The sequence below is a fragment of the Aphelocoma coerulescens genome, chromosome 3, assembly GCF_041296385.1.
Source record: "Aphelocoma coerulescens isolate FSJ_1873_10779 chromosome 3, UR_Acoe_1.0, whole genome shotgun sequence".
Lineage (NCBI taxonomy): Eukaryota > Metazoa > Chordata > Aves > Passeriformes > Corvidae > Aphelocoma > Aphelocoma coerulescens.
Window position 1 is genome coordinate 99,350,084 of NC_091016.1, and position 18,305 is coordinate 99,368,388.

Genomic DNA, 18,305 nt, shown 5'->3' on the forward strand with positions numbered 1-18,305 from the left:
TTCATAAAACAATTCTTTATAGACCTTTATAGCTAACAACTAAAAATGTACAGCAATAATCAACTACATTTTTATTATATTGTTTATTTTTTTCACTCTGTGTTCGTCCTAAAAAGTGTATCATCTAGTAAATTAAGTTTTTCTACAATAATAATAATAGTTTCTGCTGAACAAGTAAAAGCAAGTATATAATGATGAAATTTGCAGAGGAAAGCATGTGTGGAGGGTTCCAACCTCATAGGAAGTCAGGTGCTCAAATAATTCATGGTGACTGATTTGCAGATGTAAGAGACATAGGTCTGATTCTCATCATTACAGTGTTTGACTTCACATGGCTTGTGATTATAGTGTCTTTACTAACACTAATTAACAAAGTCTTACTAACGTGCACCAATTTTTCATTTGTATCATCTGAGTGTATACATTTGGTGTCTCCTAGAAAATAACATGGCAACATACCAAAGAAAACCTCCCTTGGTGTCTGGGTCTTAAAATCATCATGGAATGAGTAAAAAAATCATAGAATGGTTTGGGTTGGAAGGGACCTTAAAGATCATCTGTTTTCAGCCCACCTGCCATGAGTGGAGACGCCTTTCACTGGGCCAGGTTGCTCAGAGCTCTGTCCAACCTGGCCTTGAATGCTGCCATGGATAGGGCACTCACAACTTCTCTGGGCAACCTGTCCCATTGCCTCACCATCCTCACAGTAAAGAGTTTCTTCCTAATATCTAATCTAAACTTTCTCTCTTTCTGTTTGAAGCCATTCCCCCTTGTCCTGTCACTAAATGCTCTTGTAGAAAGTCCCTCTTCATCTTTCTTGTAAGTTTCCTTCAGATACTAAAAGGCTGCAATTAGTTCACCTTAATCCTTCTCTTTTCCAGGCTGAACAATCCCAATTCTTGTAGCTTTTCCTCACAGCGGAGTTGCTCCATCCCTCTGATCATCTTGGTGGCCTCCTCTGGGCTCGCTCCAACAGGTCCATGTCCCTCCTGTGCTGGGGACCCCAGAGCTGGATGCAGCACAGCAGGTGGGGTCTCACCATAGCAGAGGGGCAGGTCCCCTCCTTCACCCTGCTGGTCATGCTGCTTTTGATGCAGCCCAGGACATGTTTGGCTTTCTGGGCTGCGAGGCTCATGCCCAGCCTCTCCTCCACCAGCACCCCCCAAGTCGTTCTCGGCAGAGCTGCTCTTGATCTGTTCATCCCCCAACCTGGATTGATACCAGGGATTGCCCTGATCCAGGTGCAGAACCTTGCACTTGTTAAACTGCATGAGAGTCCCATGGGCCACTTCTGGAGATTGCCCAGATCCCTCTGGATGCTGTCCTGTTCTTCAGGTTTGTCAACAGCACCACTCAGCTCAGTGTCATCTGCAGACTTGTTGAGGGTGCACTCAATCCCTTCACCTATGTCATTAATGAAGATATTAAATAACATTGATCCTAGTCCTGAGGAACACCACTTGTCACTCATGTTCATCAGGACTCTGAGCCATTAACCACTACCCTCTGGATGTAGATGTCCAACCAATTCCTTATCCATCTTATTATTAATTAGGCATCTCAGTGGCAACAAAAGACAGATTGTACCATTGTGGTGGAGGTTTTGTGGTTGACCTGGCTGACTATTTAGCACATGCTGGCTGCTTCTACACTAGCATGGAAGCAGGAGTGTTCTTTATAAGCAGATTTACCAGTTGTCTGCATTTGTAGGTCTTCTGTCCACATCACTGAGTGGGTTCAAAGTACATAAATTCTATTTGAAACTAAAGCAAAAGATGCAATCCCAACTGTTTGTGAAAGTTCACTTCCAGAGGCTCAAACTAGGGCCAGTCTGAAATGAAAAATACCTGTAGAAGTCATATTGGGAATATCAGGTCCTCAGTGTCGGCTGTTTCCTCTGCCGCTCATTCCTATTGGTATGCACTGTGTGCTAATATTGATACAGCACCTGCATCCTGCTGCCCCCCAAGCTCCCCTGCTGCTAACAACCTTGCTACATGTGCCATGGTTCTGAGAAGTGTGTCATGTTCCTGCATGACCACTTGTATTTTGGGCTGATTGAGGCCTCCAGTCTCTTGCTGAGCATGACGAAGGTATACATCCAGCCCTGGGAACTCAGAAGTATTCCGGAGTCTTCCTGTACAGTGCTCAGTACAGGAGCATTCCACTGGAAACAGGAGTTACTGAAGATTTTTACTGCATATGGACAGAAGATATACCAAATAAATTGCCCTCCTTTAATCATCTATTTCAGTCATTCCTATACTTACTGATAGCAGCATTCCTGCTGTGGGACAGAATGAACTGTCAAAAGCATTTTCTTGATTTTCTGCAAAATTTTATCAATTCTTTTACTGGAGGAATCACCTTAGCTATATACCAAGTGGCATTTATTCCCTCAGAAGAGATTTGTGATTTTCATAAGAGCGTGATTTTGAAAGTTTGCAGGGAAAGGGCCACAGTTTGAATTCAGCTATGACGACTAATGTGGGGATGATACTAGAGCTATTGCTGTTTTGTCAAATCAGAGTTTTAATTAGGCTATAATTCTTTAGAAAGCTCCATATATAAACTCATCATATTCTTTTAACTGTCTGTATATCCTAAAACTTTTGTAGTTCAGTAATGCTAGAACAATCAAAAAAATTCCACATGTAGCACAAGATTGGTTTTAATTTATAGCAACTTACTGTGCTTCCTCTATTACTTCTGAATTATAAATCATTTTCTATGACAGAATAAGAATAAGTAAATCATGCAAAACTTTCCTATGTAATATTTCAAATGGTAGTTTCACTGTCTTGCACCATGGGAACTGTAGTGTTGGAGAATCTAAGACTAAAGTCCTGTAATATTGATGTTCATCTATTTAATTCCAGATGCAGCATATCAGTGCATGTTTCATGTTGCATGACCATAAAGTAATAGAAAAGTAATCTTTACTGAAAATAAGTTAAAAATAAAACTCCTTCTACACTGTAATATTCACACTCACCTCACAACAACACTGATAAGAGTCTTCTTCCTCCTGGCATTGCTGTTTCCCAAACTAGTTGCCAGTGTTCTCTGATGCTGCTCCTTCCCTGTCTGTGGCAGGTGTTCACTACAAAAGTGGATGAAGCCTTCTAGGAAATCATTTTCTCCAGTGGTCATTCCTGCACCTCTCGCTGTCATTACTTCACCTGCAGGGAGGGCTGGCAGAGGGGACTGTGCAAGCACTTCTCATCTGCTCCAGTGCTGTCAGCTGGAGGATTGCTGTGATCCTCCACTACCGCTTTAAGCCAGAGAAGCTCACAACCCGAAAGCAGGTTTGGAGCAGCCATGCAGTTTAAATTGTTAGCCCTCCTGAAGAGAAGGTACCATCAAGCATAGGGGCAGTAGGTTGGGGTGTTTTGAAGACCTACGGCCATGTTCAGAAACTAGACTATTAAACCACAAGGTTTTCCATTCATTTCTGGGTTTTAAGCTGTATATATTTCATACAGCAGGTATAGTAAAATAAAGGGTGCTTAGATGGTGTAAGTAAGCTTAATTGGTTTGAGCCTGTGTTTTGAAAATATTTCTTGTCTTCACAAAACTCCAAATTTCAAATAAGAAAGGCACCATTTGTGATTCAAGATCATGAATCACATGATAAAAGATAGTAATTTTAGCGCTTCTTCACACAAAATAATAAAATGCGTAGATGTCAAGTCAGAAAATCCTGTGTATTTTGCAAGCTTTGCAGATAAGCAAAAAGAGACCAGAAGAGTGAAAAAAAGTGCATGTTTTACTTTAAAAAAACCAAACAAAATCTGTTCTTGCATTTTTGTCTAAAATAATATATCCTTGTCCAGTTATGACATGAGAAAAATGCAGCTACGTTTTCTGTGGGGATTTTTTTGGCTGAAATACTGTCTTTGTCAAAGTTAGTTGAGCTTCAGTCATTAGCTTGTGTACGGCAAATTTTCCAACCATTTGCAAGCAGTATTTTGCCTCCATCCATCTTTCTATGGAGGCTTACTAGAAATACAGCACAAATTGAATTGTCCAAAGAAAGGCATTCTAATTTTAAGAGTTCCCATTTTAAAGCTATATGTCTGGTTTCTATTGGGTCTTCTTCTCAGCACATCTGTATCACTTTTCTCTTACTGCTCAGGCAATTAACTACATCTCAGAACACCCCAGGGAGGGAGGTACTCCTCTCTCATTCTACCAGTGAGGAAGCCATACCACAATATATTGAACAATTGTCCAAGGTCACTGAGCAAACAAGGAGTAGAGCTAGTAATCCCAATTCCTGTGCAGAGTGCTCTCTCCATGTGTATGCAGTAAAAGAGATTTTTTTTCTCACAGGAAAGATAACTTTTGTATTCTGAATTAAAAACAACTTCTGTTTCTAAAACACCAAGAGGTAAATGAAAAATCAAATTGAACCGTTACACTACTTGCTGTTATATACATCTTAACTATCTACTCAGAACAGCTTTCTAATCTTTTCCTGGCCGCCTGTCTGAAATAATTGACCAGAAACTAATAAAACTGTGCCCAATAATTGTGGGCAGTATTCCAATGATAAATAAGTTACTGGGAAGAAAAAGTGATCACATCTTGATTAGTACCAGGATTAAGCAATGATTATAAATAAAAAATAATTAGGAAATGATATACTCCTATGTAAATCACATGCCGTTAAGATATATTTTTATTTTTAACTCATCCATTATTATGATCTGCCCTTCAGCTATTGCATTGTTTCCCTCTTTGCGTTTTTGAAAGAGTTTTATTCAGTATTCGAAAAATCCATTATAAGGTTGCAGAATGCTAAATGAAGAGTAAAAAAAAAGTGTCTGAATACGTGATTTTCTCAAATCTTTACTTGAAGACATTTAAGCATGTGATGATAGCCATATGGATAGACCACTGAATTTTTCTGTGCTTGCAATAATGCATAGGTAAAATAGTAAGACAGAAACAACTCCATATGTATCCCTCTCTGTGCTATAAATGTTTCCATTTTGATCCTATATTCAAAGAAATTTCTTAAGTTAAAATTTATATGACCTTTTTTTCATCCTGACTCTCTAGTAAGAAAAAGAAAAACTAACTAAAATTCTGTATTTAAACAGATTAAAGCTATGGAGTCTCCTAGCAGTTGATGAAAAAATAATCTTCAAAGATAGCCTCAAGTAAGGTATCAATAATGTCTGTAATAAATACTGAAATAAATGATTTCTATAACTCAATGAACACAGTAAACAAGAGTCCATCTGAACCATAAGAAGCAGTGCAAAAACACTAAGACGCAATTTCAATTGGGCATAAACCAAGGGTGCTGATTGCCTGTGATAATAAGAACAATTTTATATCCTAAAGGTGAGCTTCAAATGCCAATTCACAGGGAGCGTATAGCAGATTGAAAGACATACGCAGTGTAATAAAAAGGGCTGTGCCCATGTCTTCACACTTCTGTCCAAAGTAGCTACAACACTTCATATCACACACAAAGCAATCCTTTAGCCCAAGCACTCTCAGATTCCTCACCTATAAACTCTCTTAATTTTCCATCATGCTGCTATAAACTTGCACTTTCAGTTTTTCTGAAAGTAAAACATACAATATTTCTCCTTAAATTCCTGGAAAAACTCTGCCCTCAGTTATTTATCTGCCTGTGTGGATTTCTTTTTAACCATAGTCTTTGAAACCTGATATCACTGGAGACAGTCAGAAGTGAAAAGGACAGGGAATGAGTGTGGTCTGCTAGAGCAGAAAGACTGGATGGAAGTCTGCACATCACTGAGGGAAGGGGAAGTTCAGACTCCACAGGGTTTCTCTTCACAGGAATCAGAAAAAGGAAAAGAAATCAGCAGTAAAACACAACAACCACCCTGCACATTTCTTCAGCTCTTGGGCAATGTCTCACTTGTTCTCCCAATTACCTTTCTCTCTCCAAAGCTACACCTATTGCCTGCTCTTCATCTGAAATCCCTGTCCATTTCATTAATATGTCACTTTATTATGATGAAATATGTCCAGGTTCTCTTTGCTCCCCTTTTGGCACAGTCTTTCAGAGAAAGACCAGGCTTGCTCACTGTTCTCCTGTTCTCACAGTGAAACTCAGCCTGGTAATCAAACTTTCAACCCTTCTAATACCCAACGAGCTGCCCAAATCTCTGTGTGACTGCTGAGGTAATCTATAGGACTCCAGCTTTTAAGACTGTTCCTGAAAATAGAGATTTCCATTCTCAGGAACTCCCTTTCTTCCCTTGGTGCTGAAAGAAAAAGGTTACCTTGGACTTCTGGAAGGGAGGCATGAAAGAGCAGCTTTCTTGTCAAGGGAACTTTAATTACTAGCATGCAGGTGCATTGTTCATTAAACGCCCCCCTAGGAAAAAAAACACTAACAATCTGATTTCTTTTTTGGTGTGGCTGCATCTTGTAATATATTTACACAGCGTGGTTCAGAGACTCTTGATAGTGCTGCTCCCTATCATCTTGCTTTCTCCACAAAAAAATATATAATCTTTTACTGCTATATGAGTGGTAAACACCAGGGTTTTCTCAGTTGAAGGCTGTAGTCCCAAAACTTCGACATGTGCTTTGGCTATGGGTTCACCTGTTAATACAGTAGGCTCTATCAACAGGAGCTGTTAGCTGTCAACTATCACATCATATTTCAATTATGGTGTTAAAGTCTGAAATCAAGCAAATAGGTCCACCATGTTACTGAAAGAAAGAGCATAAGAGACTTGTACCACAAATTATGACTCAGTTTTTGTTCCGTATCAGGAGCTGGTATGGTCACAGGAGCAATTTGCTTTAAGAACAGTCAAGGAAAAACAGTTTCCTCCAGTTGGTAATACAAAGTCATTTTTTACTGCATGAGTACTACCAAAAAGACTGTACATTTCACCTTTATATGAAGGTGCTTCAATCTGGGTAATGCTGAGGGGACTAAAAAGAAACAAGAAATTGGCTTGTCTTTGTGTTGTGCATTTACTGGATATTTTTACTACTTCAGTCATTTTCATTTATTTAAATAAAGTTTCTCTTTTCCAAATAAATCTCTCTTGTCCCCAAGGCCTCTGCAAATGCAGTACTACTTCAGCAAAGGGTAATTGAAGCTGCAGAAAATTTACAGTAAAATGCCATTTTTAAAGGGTGTAATGAGACATACTGCAGAGACAGGATTTTTAAATTCACTATACAGAAACTTATTCCCTGTAGGAATGAGAGACCTGAGGATTTAGAACTATATCATATTGGCTGCCACTTCTTCAACCCTCTAGGCAGTAGCTTTCCACAGTAAACTTTGGTTTCATGTGACCATAAAACCCCTGATATTCAAAAAGAGAACATCCTGAAGAACTCAAAGAAAAAGAAAATAAATGGAGTGCACTAAAAAATCACAGCAGGAGTGTTTCTTGTTCTATGGCAAGATCAACTGCTACCAAATCTTTTCCAGAGATGCCCACTCCATATATGCTAGCCTGAACTCACTTTAGCTCTACAGTTGCTATTCCCCTCATACCTCAAGGCAACGAGATAATGGAGTTGCAGAGAAGACATCTTGCAGAGAAGAAATAGCTTTCAGAATTTTAACAAGCTTTTTATGTTTTATATTTTCATTTTTCATCATCACATAGCATTATCTTTTACAAAAGGAACCTTTGATACCTGATTTAACCATTTAGTATTTTTTGCCTAGTGACAGCTATTTTGGCACAAAAGTCAGCAGTCATTAGCAAAAACAGGATCTGGGCAATGTTGCGCTCTGGCGTGATCTAAGATGATACACTGTGGTCTGTGCATTTCCATTTCAATCACTCTAAGTATGATCAGTTGAAGTCAGAGGAAGACAAAAACAGAAATCATTTGACAACCCACTGGCTGATTTAGGAGATAATTCAAGTTTTGGGTTCAACTGCTGGACCACCACTGTAGGGAGTTTCCTGATTGCACCTTTGGGAGGGTTAAATTCCAGAAATATCACACCAGGGAGGAAGAAGAAGATTTGTAGAAGCTTTGTAAAAACTAAACTAGACTTACAGTTTTTACCTTATGTGTCCTGAGCATAATTGATTCACGAAATTTGAAGAAGTGTTCTAAAGATACTGCAAAGTAAAATCTTTTGCTTAATGTAGTAACTTCACATTTTTCTTCCATTATTTTCTTTCTTTTGGTCTCAAATGGAAGTAAAAAACATATCTTTCTTATCTTTTCATGATTCAACTCCTCATTTTGTTACCATACCAGCAGCATTAAATGTTATTCAAATTCCTGCTTTAACTTAAATGCTAGAAACTCAAAATATCAAATAAATTCTGAACTGGCAGACTAACACAGGGATTTTTCCAGAGCTGACTGTACCACCAACACAGTAGTTATTCATTCTCTGCTGAAAGTGAAGGAGTAAGGCTTTTTTTTCTTCCTAAGATAGACAGGTTTCCTGTGTAGAGAAGTAGGTTAGTTTTCTGTAGTTTTTTGTGGGAGGATAAAGAAATGGATGATAACACCATCCTCATTTTGATTTTCTAAAGCTTTCAGCCAGAACCCTCAAGAATTTTGACAGCCATTAGCAGTGGCATCCCTTTGTTCTTTCAATTTTAGATATTTACAAAACTTGTTTTTCTCTTCTGTTTTTAGCACAAGAAGAATGGGCTACAACCCGTTCCAGCCTAAAGGCACCACCTCCAAGGTCAGCCAGAGGGGGTTACAGGGAACACCCCTATGGTAGATATTGAAGGTCCTCCTCATCTGTGACCTCATCTCAAAGACAATTAATAGCCTGTGGTCTCCACATAAACAGCAACAAGACAAGTAATAGTCCATTTCTTTTCTATCCTAGGGATTACTGCTCATTATTATCCTATGTACTACTTGTATTTCCTACAACACTGGCGTGACATTGGCATTAGTATTATTTTATAACACGGACTTAAAAAAACAGAGACAAAAAAACCTTTGGCAAGCATTGTCTATAAACTATTCAAAGATGATGTTCTGTTGGTTGTATTCATTGCTGTGTGTAACTTAAAAAGCATGACACTGTTACAGATCTTGAGTCTCTCTACATACTAGCTAAGGCTAAGTTTCTGTTTAGGGTTGCTGAAAGACTGTAATATGATTTTTTTTTTTTTTTGAGCCAGAGAATAATCAAGCTGTAGATAAGATGTTTTAACCTGTCTTTTTAATATATGTTAGTTTAGATTAAGATGTTCGATATTAAGTTTGTAAATTTAATTTTAAATGCTGTTTTAATGGGGTTGAAAACAAGCAGCTACTGTATGTATGTAGCTAACTGAAGTTGTTCAGTGTTTTAACCTGTATTTGTTAAAAAAAATCACTTAAAGTTCCATGTGTAAGCTTCTCTAAATAGGAAACCATAATTTTGTCAAATATGTTTGCCATAATTTGTCAATAAAGCTGAAACCTTTTGTAACAAACTAAATTTGGAATTACTTGTTTTCTAGCTTTAAATGCCTGCTTTATTTCTTTTTCAAGAGATGCCTAAAATGTTTTTTATATAAAAATTACAAAAATGAACCCAAGCCTGTTTTAAGATTTTTTGTGTAAGACTTTAAAAGTTGTATTAATAACTTCTTGTTGTTAAATAATATAAAAGTTAACAAACTAAACTGTTACATGAATCATGGTTAGTATCCACTAATGTATAACATGTTAATGGAAAAAAATGCTTTAGAACAATAAATGGATTTTAAACTATCCTTTAAGCTTGATCTTGCTAAACACAAACTCTGATTGACTTGTTTGTATTAGCATGTCTCTCGTGAGAATGTAATGGAGTTTAAAGAGGTAAGATTACCACTTACCACTGTTAGACTGTCTAAATGCTAGTTCTTCAACCTTTGAGTTTCCCCGCACATTAAATATCCCATTCAACATGTAAGCATTGCATAGATTCACCTATTTGTTTTCACTCAGAAGAGTGCGTTGACTGCATTTTTCGTAGTATATAACAATTTGTCTTGATAAACAAATCATCAGTGTCACTGCCCAGTTGTTGGTTCTCAACTTCAAAAACTTTATTTGTAATTTTCAGTGCTAAATATCACCGCCCTTGAAGGCAGTTTAGAGGGCTGATATTTCTTTTGAGACTATCAGACTTGATGGCTGATGATTATTAAGGAAATATGTCGCAGGACTCAAAGGATGACTAAACGTTAAACAGGTAACACTAATAGTAACTCTGTAATTTTGAGTATGCAACAGTAATGTAAAATATTCTCAGTTATTAAGTTACTGATAGTTAAAAAAGTAAACCTACCAAAAGATAACAAATAGGTATATAGGCTATTAAAACAACTAATTAACATTAACTAGTGACAACAAAATTATTCTACAATATATAACCCTCAAAGTAATAAACAGAACTAAAATTAACAATAATAGTAATGCAACTCTTGCTAACAACAAATATATAACCTAAATTTTGATGAAGAAAAGAAAAAAAGAACAGAAGACTTGATGGTAGGGATGCCAAAAACTGTTAATCCTTTCAATACAGTCTTTTTGTTTACAGTGGCTTTTTGTCAATGTGATTGGTTTACTTTTTTGATGCGACTAAAGTACAGGCCGATTGCTGTTCAGTTTGTGAACAAAATCTCTTGCAGCTGGAGTTGCATGCTAGCTCTTTTTGAATAGTTTATGATGAGTATGTTTTGTCCTTTGAAGTGTTAAAGTGAATTTAGTAGGCTACATGATGGTTACATTGAGTTTATTCTGTCTCACTATTTCAGGGACTCACAGGCATTGGACAGCTAAGCAGCAGATCTGCTGGGAAGTGGTCAGGTAAGCTCCACTGCATCTCAGGGGTTTTTCCTATTTCCTGTTTGATCTGTGCATTTGTTTTTATTAATGCACGAAAACGTATTCAGCTACCATTTTAAAATCAATGTCTTTCCGGCAATGTTTCTCCGCGTTATCAACATAGTGATTATGGTATATGGCAATCAAAACATTTGCATATATGTTATGCTACTCTTCATTTAAATTAAAGAAGTCTTGTCATCTATCCTTTAAATGGTAAATATTAAGATGGTGTACTTTATAACTGCTCTTGCCAAAAACATGAGCTTCTTTTTATTAAAAACATGCCTACATTTTGGCTAGTCACATAGCAAAGAAAAATACAATACTAGCTTGTCTTTGCTTCTGAAAATATTTAACATTTCTTCCTATGAAAAAATCTATCTGTATAGGGACAGGAAGTTTGTTATTTATTCTTATGCTTGGTAGGTTTTTCTTTTATATGCTTCAGAATGATAGGGACACTGAGGTATCACTATGCAATGGCATGGATTGAGCCATTACTTATATTTCTCTGTTAAACACATTTAAACCTGAAAGTTTATCTTGAATGACCTCCTTAAACAGACTTCAGGTTCTATATGAGATTTTTGACTGAAGACAAATGTCATTGCTGGCAACAAACAAAAAAAATTCAGCTAAGTTAAAACTTTGTCCATGGACTCAGAAGTGTGAACCTAATCACAATACAAAGATTACAAATTCTTGTCATCATTGTTAAACTAGATAAGATATACACAAATACACAGTCCTAGACACATTTATTACTCTGGTATTTTTTCCCATTACTGTGGTCTGGATGATGTAACATTTTCCAAGTATGGTGATATTCAACAGTTACTTACAAACCACAAGTTGTGTTGTATAACAAGATATAAAGGGTTTAATTTTCCTCTCCTAAGAGTTGCCTCAAGATCTTTATAAATTGGTTTTATTGATGTACTACAACCACCCTACAGACCAAAGTGATGTAACATGGCATTAAGGTTTGTCTGCATATTACAGCCACATCAGTGTGAGTGTACCACTGCACATAGTTACACAAATTTGCTTCTGTCAGTATGTATCTCTACAGAAAAGAAAAACACTTTCCATCGCTATAAATAGTTTCCTACTGGTATAACTGTGATTTTAGATTATTATGTATTATAGATTTTACTATATAAGGAAATACTCATATGCCTTACTGAAATGATTAATAACACAAAGCTGTGAGCAGGTCATACCTGATGTAAGTGAGATCCAGGGCAAAGTAGATAAAATTAATTTCTCACTTGTGCATCACGTTTTTATGTGAGGGTAACTACTGTGAACTCCTTGAGGATGGACTTCAATAAATAAACCTTTACAGCAGAGCAGCATCCTTTAATATTCCTGTCTCCAAGTCCACTTTACAGCCATTACTTGTGTATATTAAAAAAAATGGCAGAAAGTGTCGGTAAAATGATGCATTGTGAAATATTCTTACATAAGGATTATTTAGAAAAAGTAGGTTAAATCAGTGCAAGCAAGGAACTGTTCATCCAAACTTTTTTTCTATTGATTTTCAGGAAAATAGTATGAAAAATTACCAATGACAGCATGTGCAGTTCAGTGCTAACTAAAAGTATATTTCACTACTGTTTCTGAAGAAGCCTTGCAGTTAATCAGCTGTGTCTTGGGAAAAACATAATCCACTTTATTAATTTTTGAGAGAGTAACAAGAGAGTCTGGTTGTTGTAATTAACAGCTGTCTTCACGTCTTCCATGGAAAGCTGTGACATATTCCACACATCCACCAGTCAGGTCAGCCATAATTCTAAGGTTCTGAAAACTTATATGCACCACCAGAAAACCTGTAGTTCCACTCATGCTACAGATCACTCCAAGACACTTGTCACCAACCAAATTGGCTTAATTCACATGCCAATTAGCTTTGTTTGTAATAGGAAGAAAAAAAGATATAAAATATCAGAAGAAATAAATGAAAACATTAGGAAAGAGAAGTTAAAAATGCAAAATTTCTGTTCAAATATTTCTAAGATTTTTTTTTTGTTATCCAGGTTGACCTCATATATAGAACAGTTTGATTTTCAGAAGAAAATAGTGCAATATAAGTTTTAGTACTTTTTTAGTAGTTAAATCAGCAAATTATGTTTTGTTTAGCAGACTTCTTGTATGTATTCAAGAGCCATTCTAACTGAAAAAATTAGGTGTTTCAAGAGCAGCAACTTTTATTAGAAAATGAAGTAGCACCATGTAACTCTTTCTTTCCTATTCAGCTTATCTTACAGTGTTTAAACAAAGATCATAAATCTTCAGATGAATAAATGAAGAACCTCAGGAAATACAGTATATCAGTATATCTGACCTCACCTCAGAGGATATTGGCAATGTTTTTGTAGCTCAGTGAGGTCCTCAACCTCCATTCAGAGTGACGGAGCTACAGCCATAAAGCCAAGAGATCTCTATCCCCTTGCTCCACACCCCTTCCACAGCCCAGCATAATTACTCCATTTTATTTAGACATGTGATGACTTCCAAACTGCATAGCACTGATGTTAGTGATGGTGAGTGAGGGCATCAGAAGCATCACTGTGACTGTGGTAGGGCTGAGGAAATAAATGTGCGGACCTTGTGACTGAGCACAGCAGGATGGAATGGCCTGTGTCTCTTTGTTGCCAGGGAGCTGCCAAACCACAGCCATGACTGAGGTACTGAGCTACATATCAGGAATTTAGTAAAGCAACCAAGTTGCCATTAGAATCAGGATGATTAACATGTATGAGTGCATCAGTTGAAAGGCTTATAATTTTATTGTGAGAATATGGATTTATGGTAGTCTTCATGAAATATCATCCAGGATTATTATCTAAAGGTTGAAATCAAGAACAAGCAACCAATGTATTGTGTTCAAATACAAGGCAATTTTGTCTACATTAGTGATGTATCCTTCATGTTTGACAGCGGGAGTGTTGTTTTGTGAACTTTCTAAGTCCAAAGTTTTGCAAGAGTCAAATACTGCAGCTACAGAATTATAAATGGAGGTAAAGGAGAATCATCAAATAAGCTAAACATTGGAGAGAAAGTCTTTGATAATGGGTGAAAGAAGCCTGTGATCTATTAAGGAAAGGAAGTCCTAGAGTATTTTCCATATTGTATTGCATTAACATGCAGAAACACGTTAATTCAAGACTATATAAAGGGTAAGTAGGGACAGCACTGGTATCGGTCTTCGTGCAACCTTCTTAGGGATACCTCATCCTCTGAAAAGTTTACTGGTACACTTCCTTTCTTTTGTGGAAAAATACCGTGTAAAATGAAAAGACAACTGAGAAACTCTACCTGAGTTTCTTAAACAACTACATATTTTGACAGAAGATTGTTCTTCTGTTGTCTTCTGTAATTTCTTTTGTGAAAGAAATACCAGATCTAAACGAGGTTATACTCTTACACAATCTGTTTGCTAACTTCTTAGGAAAGATGTTAAAGCAAATAGTTTTGGTTTTTTAATAAGTATTACCCCAATTCTTTTATAATATTGTAGAACTTCAATAAATGGCTCAAGATTGCAAGAAGATAAAGTAGTTTGGGAAAAATATTAGTTCAGTCAGAATCATAGAATAGGTTATAAATGAATCCTTTGTGATAAAGTACCAATTTATCCCTATATCCGAAACCATGGATTTTTAGGGGTCAGGAGGACAGAGTTCATTTGTAGGTGCATTTTTTTCAAGGTAGGCTTAAAAAAACTTTAATTTCACTAAGAGGTTACAAAGTTTTCACACAAAAAGAAAGGCTGTAATTGGAAGGGTTGACTGTAGTTAATGTCCAAAGAATAAAGAAGACATTTTTTATTATTTCATGTCATCCTCTGTTGCCAACAGATTCATCAAAGTACAAAAAGAACACTAATTAACAAGTAAAATCAGCAGAAAAACTGAAAAATATTTGAATGCTGAACAGAAAAATAATCCTAATGTCTTCTGAAGTTTTTTGTCCTCCATTAAAAACTTAGATGCACTCCGTGACCTCCGTCAGTTATTAAAACCCAAGAGTTACCAGAAAAAGTGTCACATGTTATCAGTTTTACTGTACTGGTCTGCTGGGACAGAACAGGCACACAAGTAACTTTCTCAAGGCATTATGGTTTCAAAGATGATCACCATCATCACTCTGTTTATAGCTAATTGAATTTTTCTAGTCATTACTGTTTACCATTGAGACTCGAGAGAAAGCTTTGAAATCATCAAACCTTTCATTTTTCGGTTTTGTTTCTGGTCCTGGAGGTCAGGACCAGAAGTTTCAAATTCATTTGTAGGCATCAGGAAAATGATTCCTACTGAAAGATTTGCTGATCTACCTAGCTATTAGACAATTTATGAGCTTTGCTCATGAGTATGCCAGTATCTTTTAGTGGAGACACACTGTATACAGTATTTATGTTCTGAAACCATGGAATCTGAACTGTGCCTGCCAGTATGAGTACAGGAAAGATTTTCTTTGCTTTCACAATCTCTGGTTGACTTAGTAATTTGTGTTACATCTTGGCAGAAAATGTTGAAATACATCTCCAAATCATGCATATTTGGAACAAAGTTTTCATTCTCAATGAGAAGCAATTTTTGTCAACTTAAGCATAAGAAATGCAGGTTTTTAAACTTATACTAAAAGCATGTCACTGTTTTAAAGGCTTGTTTTTCTTACATAAATCCTATTAAAAGGCTGTGTTGGGTAGTTATTGAAAGACATAAATGCCTCCTTTCCTAAAATAATTGAATTAATTTTGAAACCTAGTGTGCTTTACCAGAGAATAGCAAGACTTGTTGAGAATGCAATTGCAGACATATATCAAATATGTAAATCAGAAGGAAGGTTTATTGGAGGAAGATCACACCCATGCTGTAATGGTCATCATTCACATATTAAAAAGAAAAACTGGAAGAAAAAGATGTGCAGTTGATCATCTGTATCCTGCATGTGCCCTAAGAATTTTTCAATATGTTATATGGAAACAATCAGAACTTCCTAATATCTATTCACAGCATTTGGGTGTATGAGGTGGAAAATAGAAATACTTCGGTACCCTGATAAGAGTAGAATTAATTATGAAAACAATGTTTCTTGTTTATTTCTGTTGCTGCTGTACCTTATTGATTTAATGGAGGTATAGTTTCTTGTTATACAGTGTGAGAATAGCTGCTTATATCTTGTTTGGCACTGCTGGGTGCATTAGCTCGTGATGGATGGCTTACTCACAGGAAAGCAGTGAATACCTTTGCTACGTGCCCTTGCGTTACAAGACCTTCACGCTGTGTTACCACCAACAAGTCAGAGGTACAAACTGCTGAGCTGCTCATATGTGACTCAGCATTCTGGGTGGGCATGCTTTCTTTACTTCTGCACAGTAAACAGAACAAAATGTGCAGATATTTTGCATCATTATTTACTATATTCACTTCGAACTCCATATTCATTGCTCAGCTAATAATTCATTATATTTCTTCCTGAACTTTATAACAATCCTGCACAACCAGTGGCAAAAATCAGTGAAAAGGTCTTGCCAATGCAGCTTCTTTCTTTTTATTTTCTTTTTTCCCCTTTTTTTCTCTTCTTCACAGAATAACATAATGTTTCGTATACCTACTGTAGCTGAAAAGATAATCAAGGACACTGTCCTACAATGAAATGTTGCTATTTGCTAATAATATAGGAATTCAGTGTGGTATTCTCTGAGTATTTAAAACTAATAGGGTTCTTTTTATTATTCTCTATGATATTTTGAGTATTTAATACCTTTTTAATATCTGTTTCAGAATTCATGATGTAGAGATACAAACAACTGACAGGAATGTTGTATTACATTGAATTCTTGTTAAGCAAAGTAGCTTTCTGATGGAGAATTTAATCCTGCAGATCTTACCCAGGTTTCATATACTAAAAATCGATGCTGACATCAAGGACTGAAAAGGGAATATGAAATTCAGAATGTGATCTCTAGTCAGTTTTATAATTTAATTAAATTCAAACAGAACACTTACCTGTTAAGGACTGGATTGCTTCATTCCAGCCCATGTCCTGCTTAGCAGCAGTGTGAAATAACTTTGATCCAGAAAGAGTACTTCAGATACAGTACCACATCAAGATTTTACTTTTTATGTCATCATAACCAGTTTTCCCACATGCAAGAAAAATATTTAGTTGAAGGTACTTGCTTGGGACTGTTGCTCACTCAAATCTCAACTTGGTGATCAAGTTCATCCATTCACTTTATTTTCATGAGAACTATTAAATTTCTGAAGGAGGCACAATACTTTTTGTATCACTGAACTTGTTTGCAGATCTAAGGCAAAAATGGGTTGCCCATTAGACTGTGAAGGCCTGTGGGATACGTGCTTCAGGGAATCTAGAGCTCATTTGAAAGAGTTACTGGAACCCCAGTAGTGCTGCGTACTCCTTACAAAGCTGAAATAACACCTACAGTGCTCAAAAGAAAATTGCTGCATAGAACTCAAAATGCTTCCTAAAGGCAGCAGGTATTTTAATCTCTGCCTTGTAATGGAGTGTTAGGCAAACGGTGAAGCTGCATGATCTGGCTAAGGTCACTCAGCAGGTCACAGTGATGTAATAAAGGGCAATTAGCAAAGCAGCAGGTGAGGGTAAGAAGCTGCATCAGGAAATGAAACACAGGATGTATTCTGAGCTGGGATTTGTTTAGAGAACTGAACTCCCTTGTCCACAGTGCAGTTGCACTGTCATCATTTGGTGCCTGCTGGACTTTACCAGGCAACTGGATGAAGCCACAGCAGAATGTGTGTGTATGGGGACCATACCTACATATGCCAGATTTACAGTGAAGAAGCCTGTTGTTATTATTATCTTCATACATTTCCTTTATAACCTTGTTTTTCTATAGCTGCATCACCTGTTGCCATGGTAAGTTTCTCATGCTGTATGTCTTTGATGAGCAAGAAAGACATCTCGAAACACTGGTAAGGGCTTGAGACTCCTGGTAATACCCAATGTCCTTCCTGTAGCACTGAGCACAGTGGGATCAGACCCTAAAAACCTACATATTCTTAAACTTTGTAGTGCTGACAGTTTTAGAAATAACAGAAGTTCTATTTTAGACCATTTTAGGGATAATTTTAGATTCAGAGTCATTTGTTTGGGTTTTTCTACTTTGGAGTCTGCTTAGCTAAATTAATGGAAATAAGGCACCTGATTTTGTAATACATAGTCAACCAAAAATAACCCTAAGAATATGTTAAGGATCTAGAAAGCTGTTAGCTTTTTAGTATAAAAACATTTTATACCAGGTTCCTCATCTGAACTTATTTCAATGAGTCATTCTCATCCATAGCTCTCATAGATAAAATACAGAACAAGTTGTACAGTTTAATCTGCCATGCCTCCATTTCTCTCATTTTTCTTGTAAGTATACTTTTTGCAGGGGTGGCCATATTATCTACCATTAAAATGTTCTATAAATGCAACTGTGTCCACTTCAAATTAAA

At 36.6% G+C, this 18,305-nt stretch overlaps 1 protein-coding gene across 7 annotated transcripts in view; it reads left to right on the forward strand.

Moving 5' to 3' along the window:
- The window catches only part of KHDRBS2 (KH RNA binding domain containing, signal transduction associated 2), a 318,282-nt gene extending 308,596 nt beyond the window's left edge, over window positions 1-9,686 (forward strand). For all 7 annotated transcript variants that reach the window (XM_069011368.1, XM_069011376.1, XM_069011371.1 and 4 more), the window contains one exon: window positions 8,626-9,686. In XM_069011368.1, coding sequence (XP_068867469.1) covers window positions 8,626-8,723 — 98 coding nt within the window. In that variant the 3' untranslated portion in view covers window positions 8,724-9,686. The remainder of the gene's footprint in view (window positions 1-8,625) is intronic.
- The last annotated feature ends 8,619 nt before the right edge of the window (window positions 9,687-18,305 follow it).